This window comes from Cenococcum geophilum, assembly GCF_001692895.1.
Source record: "Cenococcum geophilum 1.58 unplaced genomic scaffold K441scaffold_4, whole genome shotgun sequence".
Lineage (NCBI taxonomy): Eukaryota > Fungi > Ascomycota > Dothideomycetes > Gloniales > Gloniaceae > Cenococcum > Cenococcum geophilum.
Window position 1 is genome coordinate 637,149 of NW_027137562.1, and position 19,161 is coordinate 656,309.

Sequence of the window (19,161 nt, forward strand, 5' to 3'; positions counted from 1 at the left end):
CATCTCGCTCCTCCTTGTTGGCGTCCTTTGGTACTCAATCAATAGATATCATAGGCTTCTCTTCTTAGAGCTTTGGGTAGAGGGGTGGGCCCGCATCTTCCTGAATAATATGCAAAAGGCCCTCACCACGTAGGTACGTGCTGAGCTGCGTCTAATATTGGGGCTAATTTGAGCCGTCTTTCTTGAGGCGTTGAATGCCTGGATAATCTTTACCCATGGCGACGCGTAAATAAAAGGATTTGACGCGTAAATATACGAACTTGACGCGTAGATTTGATAATAAGAAATAATGCAGAGTAGTAAGGAATAACCTAGCACGGGTGTGGTAACCCTTGATGCAACCTGTGGTAAGGTGTCAATCTTCTAATGTCGCAGCTTGGTAGTAATGAGTGCTCATAACCTAATGAACTGGATCTGAGGATAAAAGAATGAATGAATCTATAGAATCTAACTACGAGGAATATAGGCCTTGATATAGGCCTATATCTACGGGGTTCGGGGTGACTACTACGGATACCGAAGTGGTTGCCGCGGATACCGAACGGGAAAGGGAGTCTGCTTATGTAAGCAGGAAACGCATGTGGAGGACTCCTCCAGTACCATCGTCAAGATGTATATTAATAAGGAAGGCATGGCGTTGGTTAAGGATAAGGTGGCTGAAGACTGAGCGTATATAGGGCGCGTAAAAACTGAAAATGTGGTATTCGATATTCTGTAAAATCAGGTTCAATGCTTGTGCATTTTGACCTTGTATGGGTCTACTACAGTAACTCTATATCCTAGGACATTCACCTCCGTTTCGGGACTTTTTAACCGCCGCTTTTAGGAGTAGCTGCACCATTAATGCCAAGCAAGTGGCGCGTATTGGTGTGCCATGTAAGCCAATCAGCTGCCACCTAGCTTCTCATCCCAACCTTTCGTTGAGCTTGATAGGCTTTGAAAGGCCCTTACGTAAGTTATCCTGTGCCCGCTTCTTTAGACCTTTTCGGACTCCGCACTTTGGGCCGTTTCGGGCTCCGCACCCGCTTTTGGAGCCTGCGGGCACCTTTACTTATGAATTTATACTGGAGTTTCAAGTAAAGGAGAAGTAATGAGAAGTAAAAATATGAGAAGTAAAAATAGGAAAAAAGATTGTCAACTCTCCGCTCCCACTAAGCAATGGTCAGTTAAGATCTGACGAGAAGATATTTCTGGACGTACGAATCGAACTAGGGACCTTTCGGTTACAGTTGCCTATTACAGCCGAACGTGATGAACCACTAGGGGAGGTTAATGACACTTCCAGGAGATTGGAGGGGTTAACATACACTACACCAAGCGGAGGAAACTACGGCTAAGCCATAGGCTTGATTTTAACGTTCAATTTTTTTAATTTTTATATATAATAAATAATATTTGGAACTGTTCGATTGCTCACGTTATGTCTTCGGCGGTAAAATTCCGCCCGCAAAGCTCAGACGCCGGTGCGAAAGTCCTTTTGGCTCCCCTTACCTTAGCCAACAGTCGGCACTCTGCGCCAATTAATTTTAGAATGCAGGTGTAGAAAACATCGGAGGTCTATAGAAAAGGTACAAGCACCAGACGCTAAGAGAACTACGGAGTACAATTAATTATTAAATGAATCCCGTTCGCTCTGACTGATGCAGTGACGACACCTAACCGCTTTACCATCCCTAAAGCCTTCTTATTCCATCCTCCTTCTCTCGGCGACATCATCTTGTACTTTCCACGGCGCTGTTTGACTGCTTTCGGTGTTTGCCTATCGTTTTTAAATTACTACAGGGACAATAGTCTTATCCAGTAAGGGTTATCAGTTAAAGTACAAATCAAATAACGCACTCGGGGCGAGCACAGTTGGTCGACAGATGTCGAGAGATCGACGAAGACAACAACTTCGCAGGCCATGATGGTTACTTTTAGGGGCGAAATTTTCAAAATCGCGGAAATCATATTAGACTATTCTCCTAGGTAGCCTTATTCTATAAATTAGATTTTTATTTAAATATATTATACTAAACATTATCTCATAAATCAGACCCTCTTGCGAGGAGGCCCGGGCGCTGCTCCCAATCACGAAGTGAATTCCTCACCGAGGGTCTGAGACGCAGCTTTGGTGGTAATCGAATGTTTTCAACCACCAACTTTGACTTAAAATTCTAATATCTTCTTAACCACAATATCTACTATATTTAATGCAGTTGTATGCGATATTTTAGGTATTTGTTTCTATATTAATTAGTACTATAATTGTATATAAGAACAAAGAAGGGGCGAGATATAAGGTGTAAAACAGTAACTCTGTCGCGAAAATCCGCAAAAATCAGCGTATTCTAACGGTTACCCATATCAACTTTTTTCTATTATACTGCTATAACATAGATGGTAGTTGCAATAGAAAGAGATACTAAAGCGCTATCACCTCATGATATTTTTAAGATATTTAGATGTAAAATAAGGGGTGAGATATAGCACTAAAAAAGGTGACTTTTGGTGACTTTTGGTGGGGATTACCACCAAAACCGCCCTCATTTCGCTGTCAGACCCTCGGTGAGGAATTCACTTCGTGATTAGGAGCAGCGCCCGGGCCTCCTCGCAAGAGGGTCTGATTTATGAGATAAACTAAACATTGTTGTGAACACCTGCAATGAATTTTGTGATCTGCAACCTGCGACAGTAACATTGGAGACCAACAATTCCCAGCTCAGAAGACAACAGCAGCCTTCACTCGTTACCTCAGCAAACAACGCGGAGAGACTCTACTCTGTCTCCGTTGAAAGGTCAAGCCGACGAAGCCATGAGCCAGCGCCAAGGGCATAGACCGATGGCGTACCCCGATGCCAGTCCGGACTCCGAAGAACGATGTCCCCACTGGCTAGATCCTGTATTATTCCATATGGATAAGCAACGACAAGCGTCTCCTGGACGGAAGGAGCCGGACAGAAAGAAGGCCGCCGCGCAGAGCAGGAGGACACTTCGGGACATTCTCTCAAAATCCAAAACGTTTCGCAAGATCCCTATACCAATATCGATCCGAATTGGCTCGCCCTGTACTCACTGGGCAACGATCGAATTAATTAACTAGACACCTACCGCTGCTATAGTCGCAGACGGCTTAACAAAGCTCTACCAAGGCAGAAGCACAAGGCCTTTGTTTATTAATTAAATTTAGTTAATATTAAGGAAAGAATCTAAATTGATAAAGGTAAGCTAGGAGGAAGACACGGGGTATATTTAACTCAACACCATGCCAAGACTCGTGATGCAGCTTCGACCTCTGAAAGCTTAAAGCTGGGGGGGTGTGTCGACCGACGCGCTAATTGCGATCGTCGTCTTGTTTCCTTTGTAGGTATAGACCAGGGGTGTCTTGGCCATTTGACTTGACTGTATATATTGAGGCTCAACAGCCTACATTAATTTGACAGAGTTCTACTTCTTGACTGCTCCGTTCAACAGATTCCACCAACGCAGTTGAATTTATTTATCAGAATTTATTTTCCGATTTCATCAAATTTACTCCATCGACTTTACAGGGCCTTCACCTACGATGACTTCAAATTTCTCAGTCCTCTATTCCACAGAAAATATCATCCAGTAAGCCTAGAATACAGTTCTACTAAGGTCACAGACTAAACAATTCCCTCATCTCAATAGATCATGAGTGCGTGTTAGCTATAAACAAGTGATCTCCCTACTCTCAAATACTTAACTTCACATCCTCTAAGTGAGAACCATCTCAGATCAAATCAAGGAGGCCATAAAAGGAACATAAATACCCGGTCTTCCACCAGAATCATAGTTTTCTCAAGCTTACCCCTGATTCCCCACCCAAACGAAATGGACGCAGCAACCGAGCCAGAGACCCTCCCAGATACCGCCCAACCCCAGCCCCAACCACCAGCGAACCACGCCGCCGTGGACAGGATGCTCAGCACAGCCAATCGGGTTCTCCAGAACAGGCCCTACACATGCCTCCGCTTTCATCCCCCCGAAAGTCCACTCCTTCGTCATCCTCCCACCTGCCATCCACGAGAAACACGCGTGCGACAAGCAGCGCCTCGAGCCCGACGAAGGCCCCCATCTTCCTCCTTCCCCCCCCCTCAGCCGATGGAAAAACCCTACACCCGCGCCACCGTCCCTAAGCAACCCGCTCCAGCCGCCATCCCCGCCCCCGTACCCTTCCATCCCCTACCCTTCGCTCCCATCCCCCCAACCATTCCCCTTCTAACCACCGCCACCATCACGACCCTCTCCCTCCTCCCCACCATCCGGACCCTACTCCACCCACCGCGCCGCGCTTTCTACCGCAATGGGCTACTAAGGCGGGGGTGGGTGCGCGAGGCGGTGCCGGGCTTGGCGCTAGGGATGGGGACGGAGATGGGAATGGGGCGGAAATACGAGGGTATGCGGCGCAGGATCTGGGGATTGGGCGGGAGTATTGGGGGTGGATTTCTGGGGAGGGGGGGGGTGGCCGCGAGTGGAGGCGAGTGGAGTGGTTTGTGGTTGGGGGGTGAGGGGGGTTGTTGGGAGCGGGTTTGCAGTTTTGAGGGGGTGGTAGACTTGGGGCGGGTGATAGACTAGAGTTCATTCATACCTCTCTATTAATTAAAGAGCTCTCCATCCGTGAGGAAAAATATCCAAACCAGAAATTCATGACGCAGCACGCCCCCTGGTCTCATACGGCATAAACGGAAAGATGAACCCGGCACCGGCTATCAACCCCGCCGATATCCAAATCGACTTATTGTCCAGGCCAACATAGACGGCGATCAGCGTCGCCGCCATGCTCGAAAGTTCGTGCAAGAACCCAACTAACCCCTGCCCGGTTCCTCGGATCGGCGCTGGAAAGAGTTCTGGAGTATAGCCGTACAGGATCCCGTGAACGACGGCGAATGAGAATGAAATGGCGCAGGCGAAGCCCAGGACGGCTTCGTTCGTGTCGGCTTGCGTGAAGAGGAATACGAAGACGCCTGTTGCTAAGCTTGCGATGGCGCCAGTTCCCTTACGACCTAGGATCTTAATCTCAGATGCTACGCCAGATAGAATCGCCCCTGGTATGCCGCAGACGGATTGGATAACCAAAGTCCGGAAGAGGGTATCGGTTGACGATGACCCTGTTTGAGAGCCCTTCATTTGCAAGTAGAATGGGAGAAAGGAGTTGAATAGTACGTAGGACATGCCAACCATTGACCAGACGATAAGTATCAAGGTTGTTGAGATAGCCATTTTAGGTGTGCAAAACAGCGCTTTTACCTTGCTAGGCTCAAACTTTGCAAGCTTCCGTTTGAGAATGGTCTTGGCCGGGCTGTTGAGAACCGGTGGTGTCGATTGTGTTAGTTCGGTGTCGATTCTTTGGAGGTCTTCGACTTTCAACCAGGTTTCCTTTCCGTTTCTTGAGGCTACCTTTTGTATCACTTCTACCGCATCTTCATCCCTCTCTCGACCAAGTAAATACTTGGGTGTCTCCTTAAGGTGGAATAGGAACCGGGCCACGACCATTGGTAGGTTGAAAGCTCCGTATGTCCAAAGGCTGTAACGCCAACCAAGATTGTTCTGATAGACGCAGCTTCCTGCGAGAACATCGCTTCGAGAGCAAGAATATTTTGTAACAAACGGCCTATATGTTGTGAGTAGTTTCCTAGTGTTCGCCGAAGTCATCTTACCAAGCAATTAGGACAGCTGAGGCGGTCCCAATATTCGGAAACAATGTTGCAATAGCAAGAAGATATTGATGCGATGCCGGGACGAACTCGATGAATATTGTGCTATCAATGTATTGGTTGCCACCGATAGCAAAGCCGATGACTCCACTCATGATGGCGAGAGCGGCGAAATTCGGAGAACCAGCGCCTATCAAGCCTGCAATGGCGGCTAGACCAAGTGTGATGTTGAATGCTGGTCTTCTGCCAATGTAGTCAGCCGTTAATGGCCAAAGAAGTCCACCTAGCACGGATCCAGTCTGTTTCGCAACGTTGAGAACTTCACGAGTTAGCCTAGCATATTCTGGAAGTCCCAGCTGGGATGTCAGGCCTCACAGGCAATTTGGTGGACGTGAAATTCCGGTTTGACAAAGGGTCCGATCATGTTGACTGCTTGTTTCCAGAACTACAAAGCCTTTGTTAGACAAGTCTGACAACACTTCAAAACTAATCAGTGGAATGAAAGCGTACCACATCACTAAACCATCCAAATGCCGCTAGAACAAAAACCGACCACTGGTATCGGCCCATTCCTATATCTAGTATTGCTTGGTTAATTACGGCGACCTTTCGCTCATAAGTTGCGTCAGTGCCTGGCTGCACAGTTTTCATATCGATCTACTCCTTGTAAGATTTCGCAGGACAGATCAGGATACCCGTTACGAACCTCTCGAGTGAAAGCCATGATGGGCTAAAGAAAATGAGAACGCTGACGAAGGTTCTACTCAACTTGGAAAACTTCTTTCAAGTCGGTTTTTCGGGGGCTTGAGAATCCATTTAAACAGGTGGATTGGCCAGATGCGTACAAATGACTGCACCGACCGCCAAATCGATCAAAGATCGTCGCACATATAAGCCAGCAGGTCAACTCATTGCTGCAGATCTTGGCAAATACTGCAAGATGGAGTGTGAAAGCATGATATATTGTCTACCAATACATGGATTTCGCAATCCCCGTAACTTCGTAAAATCGCTCAATCTAGATGAAGCCGTCGATTGAGCCCTGATCAACACCAAGTGGCTTGGCGCCGTCGCATACACCCTGGCTTATAGATCCGCATAAAATCGGTCATAAAAAGCCTTTCTACAGGGGACCCCTACACATGCATAACGCAGGCTTAGAATACTTCGTAAAATAAGGCAGTACCCTAAGCCTGCGTTACCTCGCTTACATACCCATATCAGGTAAAGTTACTTAGTGATCGTTGCAATTGATGTAGCTGTGGACGCTCCTCACTGCCCTTGTGCCCTCATTTTCCTCACGACGTCACGATCGTCGTTTTGTTACCACAAGAAGTTCGACGTAAGATACGCTTATTATACGATTTTGAAACCTCAAAAAACACAAGGCTCGGCGCCAGCTCGTGCAGGAAGCTAAGCATGGCTCCCTTGCAGAGTCTCTCGCCCAAATCAGCATCCTCTATTAAGTCATATCCGAACTCCCTGCAGCCTAAATTAGCCCTAACCAGTTGTAAGGAAATTTGCGAAACCCACCTAAATAGGCCACCCGATGTATCACCCTACTACGAAAATCTCGAGAGTCCTTGTGAAACAATTCGGTGATGGCCGGGCCTCTGATCATTCCGCACCTCCACAACTATAGCGCGGGCCGTTTATTGGCTACAGCCCTCAATTTTTTTCTGTCAATAATGTAGATCTTGAAGCTCGGACGCTGACACCCCAATGCGTTGGCCTGTGGGCTGGCCTGTCGAATCTACAACTTTCTGCGGGACGTCCCGCTGTCGTTTATCAGTACTCGTGATTTATCGGAACATGCCGCTGTAACCATGAATCACAATCTCGAATGACCAGAGCGCTCGTGAGTGTGAGCTATTCGCCTAAAGGTACGTGTAAGTAACCGCGCGTTGCCGACTGAAGAATCGCCAGCAGAATCTGATGCGAACGCCTGTGATCTTATTGTACGTTGAACGGAATCCAAAAACGCACTGCCATAGGTGTTTAAGCAGATCATAAATCCCTGGAGTCTTTGTGGGAAGAGAGAATGAATGCTCATTCTACTAACCGATTGGATTGCCGGCGACAACACCGGGCTTTTTCCCTTGGCGAAAGTTGTTTTCATGACGGCACGAGCTAGAATATGGCATGCCTAAGCATATAAGCTCTTTTGAAGCCTTTGGAATCTGTTGGTATGCTTTAACACAGTGCAATAGACGTAATATACGTGCAGTGCGGTGTGTAGTTGGATTCTTTAGGTTCTATTTACACGCCTCCCTATTTTTATTGCAAAGATGTTAGTTCCGCTCACCGCCCTTAGTCGAGCCAATAGCAATTTTCCATGCCCGGCATGGAAAATCCTGATTGGTCCGTTCAACGATAGGGCCGGCAGAATTCTACACCGCCACCCTACCGCATTCTGCCGTATTCTGCCACCCTATCGCATTCTGCCATATTCTGCCTACCCGTCTTCCTACACTAGCAACTCTTTTAAATGCTAGAAAACTAATAGAACCTCTCTTATAATAGTAAGTATATTTTAATATATACTAGCGTCTATATATTGCTTGGCAGTGTCCATCTCAGCAACGCACAATGCTAAGACCTCCTGCAATATTCGCGAATATCAAACGCAGTCACTACGTGGCTAATTCGCTTTTCAATATCATTAAACTTATTAATATTTATTATTTATTCGTTTAAGAATTATTTTATAACCGCTTATGACTAACTGAGATATCTATACGCGTGTATAATCCTAACGAGTAAACCTATCCGGACGACCTACCTCAACTACACTATTGTCTACAACCGTTACACCCTCCTCTATTAGTCCTATAATGCCGTCCGAAGCTAATATACACGCCACTGCCGCAAAAGAGCGTAAAATTGCTAAAGAGCAAAGGGAATAAGCCCGAGATAAAAGGGAGATTTAGAAGTATAAGGAAGAGCGTAAAGCCCGCTAAGTGGAGAAGGCTTACCAGTATAAATACCACTAGGCTTAAATGGCTTAATTATAGTTAGGCTTAGCCGCTTTAGCCTTATAAGCTACCGCAACAGCTGCTATAGCTAATAACCTTAGTAAGCCTCTCCCTCCTGGCGTAAAGTTGCTTAAACTCCGCCTTCTTAGCGTTATAAAAAGGGATTACCTAGATATTTTTAAGGGCACCTTTAATCTAGTAAACCTCGCCCGTCTTTAAGTCTATACTACTTAGATTAAGATCGCTAATAAGATACGGATTAAGAACGGCACTCTAGTTATAAGGAAGGCAAAGGTAGATAGGAAGCTATTTATAGAGAAAGGCGTCTAGTTTAAAGGCTTTATAAACTATATAGTTATCGCTAGCACCCTTTATACATGCCCGCTAGACCTTATCGCTAGTATACTTCTTTAGATAAATATAATTCGTACTTTATTAACCTAGTATATCTGGGTAAGTTGTATACTTAATCTAGCACTTAACTATTATACCTTTATAATAACTAATAGCCAATTAGAGCCCGCTAATTAGTAAATGCTAGCCTAGTATATAGCGCTATACCTTATAATGTCTAGTACTATCGGCTTCGCCGCCTTAAAGAGACCTAGGTTAGATACCTTCTATACCTCTAATACCTACTATAGGTTTAACACTAAAGGCTGCGATAATATACCTTATAGATACCTGTATAAGTACTTAAAGTGTAGTAAAGATTACGCTATATTATCTAAATCTTACGCCTAGGAATAGTAAGGCGAACCTTATAAAGTAGGGTCTAGCCTAACTATAATATTAACTTTAATTACACGCCTAGGACCTAGGCCTAATACGTTACTATTATTCCCTACCTTTATAAAGGTAAAGGCTCTCCACTACTCTCTATTACCCCTAAGGATCTTAGCGTAGCACTCCCTTTTATCTAACTACCCGGGTAATCTACTAGCTATCTTAGTAGGTATCCTAACCTATGGCTATAAGATAGGAGCCGAATCTATTTCTACTATAAGATCTTATAGGAACTACAACTCCTCTTAGGATAACGCCGACCTTATCTCTAAGAAAATAGCATTAAACCTTGTAAAAGGATATATTAGAATCGCGATAGAACCTATTATAGTCTTACCTCTTAGCCTAGTGCCAAAATCGGACGGAGGATACTGCTGAATTTATAATCTCTCCTTTCTATTAGCATCTTTAGTTAATAACGCAATTCTAGAAGAATATGGAGCACTAGTATATACTATAGTTACCGCTATTTAGGCCTACGTTATTTCTATAGGCCGTAGATATCTGCTACTTAAGAAAGATATTAAAGATGCGTTCTGTATGGTCCCCTTATCCTATAGGGCAAGAACATTAATAGGCTTCTCCTAGGAAGGTGTTACCTACTAAAAATGCTGCCTATCCTTTAGTCTTTAAACTACGCCACTTATATTTAACCTCTTCGCGGAAGGCCTATACTGGATACTCTATTTATAATTACCTTATAAGGTAAAATACTACCTAGATAACTTTATCTTTATCCTTACTAACCTAAACGACTTAGCGGCTATTACCTAAACCTACATCTCTATTACTAACTCCCTGGGTATCCCTTAAAATGACTTTAAGGATATAGCAGGAACTATTATTAAGGTTCTAGGATACACTATTAACACTATATAAATGCAAACTTAATTATTACCATAGAAATAATTACGCGCTATTAAGGAGGTTACTACCGCACTCTAATACGGCTTACTGTTATTCCTTTAAGCCTAGTAGCTTATAGGCTACCTTATATAGTATGCCTATATAATTAGGCTTAGTTAATCTTACTCTAAATCCCTTTAAATCTTTATTACTACTTAGCTAGAGACTTTAATAAATAAGTATAAACCTAGGCGATTTAGCACTAAGTTATAAAGTAACTTATATATCTGGCTTAACCTACTTACTATAAGTAATAGGGTATTGTTCTTTAATAACGTTAAGTATGCCTATATTTATCTCTTTACTAACGCCTCTACCCGGTTTAGGTATAGCGGCTTTTACTTCTTTAAGGAACTTAAATATAAGGATAATTAGTAGTAGTATACCGCCAACCTCCCTTAATCTTAGGCGTTTAGCATATTACCTAAGCCCAGTTAATAAGTAGACTATATTAATCTGAAGGAGATGCATGCTATTACTTACGTATTTAATCTATAGTCTACTAACTGGCAGTATAGCGCGCTATTTATTTACACTAATAGCATAGTAGTTTACTATAGTATTAAAAAGACTGTTGTCCGCGGCGTAGTAAACAAATCGCTCTATAAGATCTTGCTAGCTACTATAGCTTATAATATTACACTATCTATAAAGTAGATCCTAGGTGGTTTGAATAGCTTAGCTAATACACTATCTTAATTCTAGGCCGCGGCTATCTATTAGTTCTGCCTATACTAGGCCCTTAATTTACTACTACTAAAGCTAATAAGTTTTTAACTAGGTGCCGGAAACCTAATAGACTACTTATAACCGCCTATAAACTTTAAAGATAACGTTAACGCGCTATCCGACCTCTACGCGCTCCTTCTTTAGCACGGCCTTACGCTAGTAACCCATAGGAACTATTCCTTAGTAGTTAATAGCTGGGAGTTATACTATGCACTTAAAGGAGTCTCTCCCTACCTAGCTAAGCCACGTGAACTAGGCGAATGGATTACCTACTACACGTTTAGTACCTCCTAGCTATAGATAGGTAGGCTTAAGGCCGAAACCTTATAAGCCTATATCTCCGTAATTTGCTTACGTTACGTGGATTATAGCATCTTAATTACGGCATTTAAGGATCCTATAGTATACCGATTACTCGCTAAAGCAGCCGCTATTTCTCCCTTAGTAAAAAAGGATAAGTAGCCTATTACTAGGGATATTCTAGCCCAGGTAATAACACACGGCCTATTACTACTAGATATTAACACTAATGCCGTATTTACCCTTGCATTTACTAGATTTCTATAGATAGGCGAGATTACGTATATTATGGCGGAACTTAAAAACTAAACAACTTTTCTAGCAAAAAAGGCTACCCGACGTAATATTACCTTTACGCCTAGTAGAATAATATTCCGCCTTAAATAGAGCAAAGCCGATAAGTAACACTAGGGCGTTAATATCGCTATTGCGGTGGTAGGCGGCCTATTATGCCTAGTCGCTACTATAATAAAGCTGTTTAATAGGGACCCCTAACCCCTTAACTCCCCCTTATTTAGTCTTAATAGAAAACCCTTTACCTCTTTAGGGGTTTATAAGATCCTTTTCTCCTACCTAGTAACCGCTAGAATTAACCTAAGTAGCTACTTAAACTACTCCTTCCGCTAGGGCGCTACCTAGTTTGCTAAAGATTTAGGGTATTTATATTAGTAAATTTAGTAACTAGGTTAGTGGTTATTAGAAGCCTTTCGCCTATATATTAGGACTAAAACCACTAACCTCCGTTGCCTTAACTCTTACTTCTAGCGTAGTATACCGCTCTTAGCGTAAGGATTGCTAGCTAGATATTAAGATTACCGCTAAGGCGCTAGTAGTAAGTAAGCTAATAGCGATTTTCTATACCGGGTATAGAAAATCCTAATTGGTTAGCTTATAAGTTAGGGTTAACAGAATATGGTAGAATGCGACAATATAGCAGAATATGGCAGAATGCGGTAATGTGGCAGAATATAGTAGAATGCGGCAATGTGGCAGAATATGGCAGAATACAGCAGAATGCGGTAATATCTTATTGGGCGCAGGAGCTTCGCTTAGGGATATCTGGTTACTTTAGGGCAAATCCTTAGCAGATTTAAGTGCTAGGTACTAGCAAAACTATTAAGAACTAGCCCTAGAGTGACCTTATAGCCCTACGTCTCCTAATTATATGGTTAAAATTAATATCCCCTTATATGACTGCGATAGATAGATACTAGCGTCTATATGTTGCTTAGCAGTGTCCATCTTAGTAACGTATAATACTAAGACCTCCTGCAATACTCGCGAATATTGAACGCAGTTACTATGTGGCTAATTCGCTTTTCCTACCCGCTATCCCTTATACTTAGTATGCATTATATATAGATAGCGCTTTAAGGCAATTCTTTAGCAGGTGCTAGGAACTAGCAAAACCGATAAGAACCCGCCTTAGTGCAACTACTATAGTTAGATAGTCTTGCAGCTATAGGCTTGCGGTTAGGGACATCTGGTTACTTTAGGGCAAATCCTTAGTAGATTTAAGTGCTAGGTACTAGTAAAACTGCTAAGAGCTAGCCCTAGAGTGACCTTATAGCCCTACGTCTCCCAATTATACGGTTAAAATTAATATCCCCTTACGTGACTGCGATAGATAGATTACTACTTTTAACTTCTTTATATCGAATCTCCTTTTATATTAAATGTCCTTCTATTCTACCTACTCTATAGCCTATAGTTCTAAGTAATTAGTATTAATTAACTTCTTAAGGGCTATAGATACCTTACTCTTAGTTATTAAGTTAGTAGGGTTACTATTACCATCAATCTATTTAACTTCTATAATCTCTTTACGTTTATATAACTAATAAAGATATATAACGTCTATTATAAGGCGTTTCTTTTATATAGTGCCTAGCTTAACGAGATATTTATAGAGTAATTTTAAGTCGGTATAAAGTATAAGTAGGAGTTCAATCTATAGGAGTTATTTAACGGTTAACTTAACTATAGCGCTAATATTAAATCTATAGGCTATTACGTAGAGTTCTAAGGCTAGTACGCTTCTAGTAACTCTCTTACACTTAATTAATAACTAGTAGATAATGTTAGCCTTATATAACGCGTCCTCTAATACTAGTATATATCCTATTTGTGACAAGAGGTCTTTATTATTAGCGAATAAGGCGTTAATAAAGGCAAGTAGGCGTAATATATTAATGTCTAATTTAACAAACATAAGGCCTCTTATTAGATTATTAATCTGCGATTATAGTCGTTTATTAAATGCTATAATATCTTCCTTCTTAGGGTTAATTACCTAGGCGGCGAAGGAGAGGTTAAAGGAAGCTTCTAGTTAATATATAGAGGCAATATATACGCTTCTTACGCGTTACGCAACGTATTATTCCTTCGTAGTTAGTATATTATAAATAATGCCTCTTAAGCTTGTAGTTATAGCTATCTTACTAAGGCGGACCGTATTTAGGTTCTTACACTAGTATTCCTAAGTTATTATAATATTGCCTTCCCAAGAGAGTTAAATAATACATCCGTTAAATTTAAGTAATTGCTTAACCGTAAGTTGCTCGCGTTCTTTTATAAGAAAGTAAGCCTTTTCTAGATGTTATTACTCCGCGTTTATAAAGGTGGTATTAGCTAGGAATAGGGTGTCATTAGTTTAAAGGCCAACAATGCTAAAGTAGTTGGGAGTATTGCCCTATAGGAGGCAAGGGTTATATATTAATGAGTTTATATTTAGCTCCTTAATATAATAATTATAGTAGGTTATAAACTAGTAATTGCCTACTTCTGGAACACCGTATAAAGGCTTAATTACTTTTAGGATTAAGTTCTTTCTAATACCTAGTTAGCTTCCTAACTTATAAGGTAGTCGGATATAAAAGTCTTGATTTAGCTTTATAAGAAACTAGACATACGCCTAGGAGATATCTTATAGGTATAACTATATGCCGTTGCCTTATAGTATTGCTGCGATATATAGAATAAGGCGTTAGCTAACTTATTAAATAGTAGGTAACTAGGTTAGTATAATACCCTTTTTAAGATTATTATACGCTTAGATAACGAGTCTTAATTTCTTAAAGGCTTTATTAGTACTAGGGTTCTTAATCTTATCTATAAATTATAAGTTAAAGATTCTAACTCCTACAGGTATATTCTAAGGGTTAATTATCTTAAATACGCCCTTTTTAATTAGCCCTATAATTTCCTTTTAACAAAACGTCTTAAACTGCTTATAATTGCTATCCTCTTGTAAGAATACAGTGATGTTAGCAGTATTAACGTAAGGGGGATACTTACGGGGTCTTCCTCTTCCTTAGCGAGGTGGTTATGCTTTTCTAGTTTTGGTAAGGGACGGTTCCTATATAGAGACGGTTTCTATAGACGGTTTGTATATTTAGGCAGTTTTTAGGACAGTTTTGTTAACTTAGATATTATTAACTTAGGTATTGTTAACTTAAATGTCTTTAACTTAAATATATCTAAGGTCTGTTAAGTACAGTTTAATAATAATACTACGGAACTTCGTAGGGCCGTTAGGTAGGTTAATAGTACACATTTCTCCTTTAATATTTAGTAGGTTATATAGTCCTGCCCAGTATTTAGGTTGTCCTATATTACCTTCTCTCTAAACTAGTACTAAAGAGTTAAGGGGTAGATTATAAATTGCGGTAGTGCTGGGGCTATTATATATATTAAGTGCATCTATAACCTAGCGCTCCGTTTATATCTTCTTTACTTCCTCTATAGCTTTCTTAAATACAATCGCACGCTATATTACTATAGGTGAAGGTACGTTAAACTTTATTATTTAGGGGTACGCTCTAAATACTAATAGCGTAGGTATTAGGCCGTCTAGTCCTATAGAGTTGTTAATTACTTTAAAGGTTATTTATAGTACTATATTCTTATTAATTCCTAGTAATTTAGAAGTAATAATATAGTATATACGTTGTAAGGGGCCGTAGTAACGCTCTACTATACTAATTAAGTTATAAGCTTTGACCGGTACGCTCTTTATAGTAGTACCTATATTAGTCGCGTATTACTTAAACTCTCTACTAATAAAGTTCTTACCAGCGTTATGTATAATTATATCCGGGGGGCCTAGGTATATATTAATCTAGCACGCTTATAACATGTCCTATATATACTTAGCACTAATATTCTATAGCTATCTACCTACTTAAAATCGGGTGTCTTTATTAACAATATAAAGTATAGGCTTGCCGTTAATGTATATAATATCAACAATGATATAGTAGTTAAAATTAACGTTATTTTTTTTAAGGTAAATCTAAATCTGCCTAGTAACTTTCTATACTTTTAACAGTATAAGCAGTAGCGGGTAATATGCTTAAGAGTCTTGCAATTGGCATTGTTTTTATAGCCAGCGCGGTCTAATATTCTTTTAAGTCACTCTACTAACAGATATCCAAAGCGTTGGTATAGGCGTCGCAATTCTACATTAGTTAAGTAGCATGGGTTTTAGTTAAAAGACTCTATAATAAACATGTGTAATAAAGTATTCTATAGTAGAAATAGGTGTCTAAATCGGCGTATAACTAGTATAGTCTTTAAGGGGGCTACTAGGACATTCTTTAGGTTGTTAAAGTATACTTATAAGTTATTTATATCTGCTAGGCAAAGCAGAAAGGGGGTATTAACTTTAACAACGTAAAACTTTACTATACCTATTAGTGTAGCTACCTTAATAGAACTAATAGAAGATATAGAGCCTATTCTAAACTGTATGCTAACTATACCTCTTATAAACTTATTTAACTATACTTTATTAATCTTTTAAAGTGTAAGAAACCAACTATATTCTGCTATAGAACGTTTAGAGGCTCTAATATTGATTATTATACCTATAAACTTTATAAAGGTATAGTATAAGGTTGTATTATACGCAAACGGGTTTATGTTAGTAGGGAATGCATCTATTATAGTATTAATAGTTATAACTACGTGGCTATATACTCTATTGGCTAGTTCTAATGCTATAGCGGTTGTATTATCTAGTTCGATCTCACCGTATAAAGTATAGTATACTATAGCCTAATTGTCCTCGTCTAATAAAGTGCTAGGGTCTATATCGACTACTAAAGCGTTAAATACGTTGGTGATCTTATTGTCCTTATTATTGTCCTTATTATTATTGCCTTTATAGTCTATAATATATTACTTTATTCGCTCCTAGAAGCGGTCCTTAAACTTATTTTTAAACTTAGTCTTAGACTCTTCTTACTCCTTTTTAGTATATTTCTATAAGCGATATCCTTCTTTGTTATATATAAAGCAATATAGTTTTTGTTAGTTATGGTTATATAGGGGGTTACTACGGTTGCTGCGGTTGTTATAGTTATAGTTATTATCTCTTCTATAGAATTATCGGTCCGTAAAAAAAGTTTATATCTTCTCTATATACTCTTTCTCGTATACTATAATAGATGATTAAAGTTTATTAATAAGGGCTCTAAAGTTATCTGGTGGGTTAGAGACTATATATCTATATACTAGTATTCCCTAGTAAGAAGTAACAATTTTATTATAAAGGAAGTCTATAGTTTATAAGGTGGGTTTAAGGCCGTGCTATAGTTAACAAAGTCTATAAATTAGCAATTAGAGGCATTTGCTTATAGACTTATCTATATTTCCTACTATTACTATTATAAGTATAATAGTATTCTACTTATCTAGGTTCTTATATTAAAATCCTAGTCTCTTAAAGAAATTCCAAAGGTGCTTATAAGCTTTGGTAAATAATAGATAGGATAGTTAGTTTATATAGAAGTAGTCTAAAGCTAGTCCTTTTAATATAGTAGGGAATGCCTTAAGGTAGGCTTCTTAGGGTACGTCCGCTTAATTATAGATATTATAAAATATTATTAATTTATAGTTAAGGCTTTTGTTTATACTACTGTATTTCTACTCCTCTATATATATTTTAGCTGCATTCGCAATCTCCTTTTTATAGCCGGTCGCAGTAATAGGGCGGTTTTCCTCGTCTATAGGTTATACGTAGGGTTACTATATTATTATTATAGATTAAGGCGTAATAAATAGTATAAGGGTGGAGGTAGTCGTAAGTTAAGGTAGTTAGTATACTAGTTAGTTAGGTTGCGGTAGCGTTAGCTTATTATTACTCCTCTAAAGTGCCCTTTATTATATATACCTTAATTAATCTAGATAGCGTCGGTCTGTACTTATTATTAGCTAATTTAATTATTTCTCTACTCTATTTAGTTTAGTCTTCTTCTTATACTATTTTATATAAAGACTAAGGGAGTATTTTGCCTTATTTATAGTTAATATTAACCTATACTCCTCTAATATTTAGGCAGTTATATAGTTGCTAAAGCTAGTATAAGGGGATTTGCGTAAAGATATTGACTATAAAGTCCTTAAAATCTCCCTAGAACGATTCCTAGAGTGTTAAGTCTAGCTAGTTATATATCTCCGTGTATATATATATCTTATATTATATATAGTCGGTTAGCTTATCCTTAGTAACTTTTATTAGGTTAATTCTATCTTCCTATTTAGCTGCTTTTTCCTTCTAGTCTTTCTCTATTCCTAACATCTTGTATTTTATATATTATTTAGGTAGGTAAGGGTAAGGGTGAGGGTGTTTATAGGGTAAAGGTAGTGGAACGGTTGAGGAGGCGGTTAAGTAGGATAAGGTGTTTTACGCAGTGGTCCTCTAGAATAGATAGAACGAGATATCTAGTAGTTGTCGTAGATACCAGATAAGTACTTCTAGGTAGTTTCTTTTCTTTTCTTTAACTAAAATAGGCTAATATAAAAGGTAGATAAGTATAACTATCTTCTAGTCTACTATAAGGTGGATAGTATAACTGTTTTCTAAGCTATCTACGTGTTTCCTAATCTGTGCGCGCTTACTAATTAGTATTAGTATACTTTAACATAGTGCAATAGATGTAATATACGTGCAGTGCGGTATATAGTTGGATTCTTTAGGTTCTATTTACACGCCTCCCTATTTTTATTGCAAAGATATTAGTTCCGCTTACCGCCCTCAGTTAAGCCAATAGCGATTTTCTATGCCCAGCATGGAAAATCCTAATTAGTCCGTTTAACGATAGGGCCGGCAGAATTCTACACCGCCACCCTGCCGCATTCTGCCGTATTCTGCCACCCTGTCGCATTCTGCTATATTCTACCTACCCGTCTTCCTACAGAATCCTTAGCGGCCAGTTTAAATTGTGCATTTTTATAACAGAGTTATCGTCATATCAAGTAAAGTACTAGAGTTTTAACGCCTTGACTACGATGATCCTTTTTCCCTTTTCTTGCCTTAGGTGCTGTATCACTATCTATTATGGCTTATATGGTGTAATACCAAAAGTAATTAGTAAAGATTTACCAAGCCCATTTCCAAAAGTTAGACCATCTTTAAATGGTACGTGTAAGTGTTGTATTTATAGATTATAACCCCCTACTAAGAATACTAAGGGGCGAGATATACTATCGTAGAATATAAGTTAGATTTTAAACTAAAACCGACCGACTGTCACGGGACACCCTCGTAACACCTTGCACACGTCCACCTGTTTCCACCGACTTAGCAATTAAAGACTAACCGCGAAATGGCAATCTAACGGCAATCTAATAGCAATCTAACGGCAATCTACGGCATTTTGCTATATTCTGCCAAGTTCTACTAAATTCTGCTAAGTTCTACTAGGACCACAACCTAAACCCTATTCTGCCCTATATATATATTAACTAAGTAACCAAGTTAATAATATATGCCCTTTCTTCCCGTTTTCTTACCTTCTTTCCTT

General features: G+C 39.8%; 1 protein-coding gene across 1 annotated transcript; it reads right to left on the reverse strand.

Moving 5' to 3' along the window:
* Positions 1-4,479: 4,479 nt before the first annotated feature.
* On the reverse strand, positions 4,480-6,442 carry K441DRAFT_692835 (MFS general substrate transporter). The gene is made up of 5 exons (XM_067652596.1): positions 6,364-6,442; positions 6,168-6,314; positions 6,033-6,102; positions 5,661-5,976; positions 4,480-5,614 (listed from the first exon to the last, which is right to left on the reverse strand). The coding sequence occupies exons 1-5, from the start codon at positions 6,379-6,381 to the stop codon at positions 4,648-4,650; spliced, it is 1,518 nt and encodes a 505-aa protein (XP_067508724.1). The 5' UTR covers positions 6,382-6,442; the 3' UTR covers positions 4,480-4,647.
* Between the last annotated feature and the right edge of the window lie 12,719 nt (positions 6,443-19,161).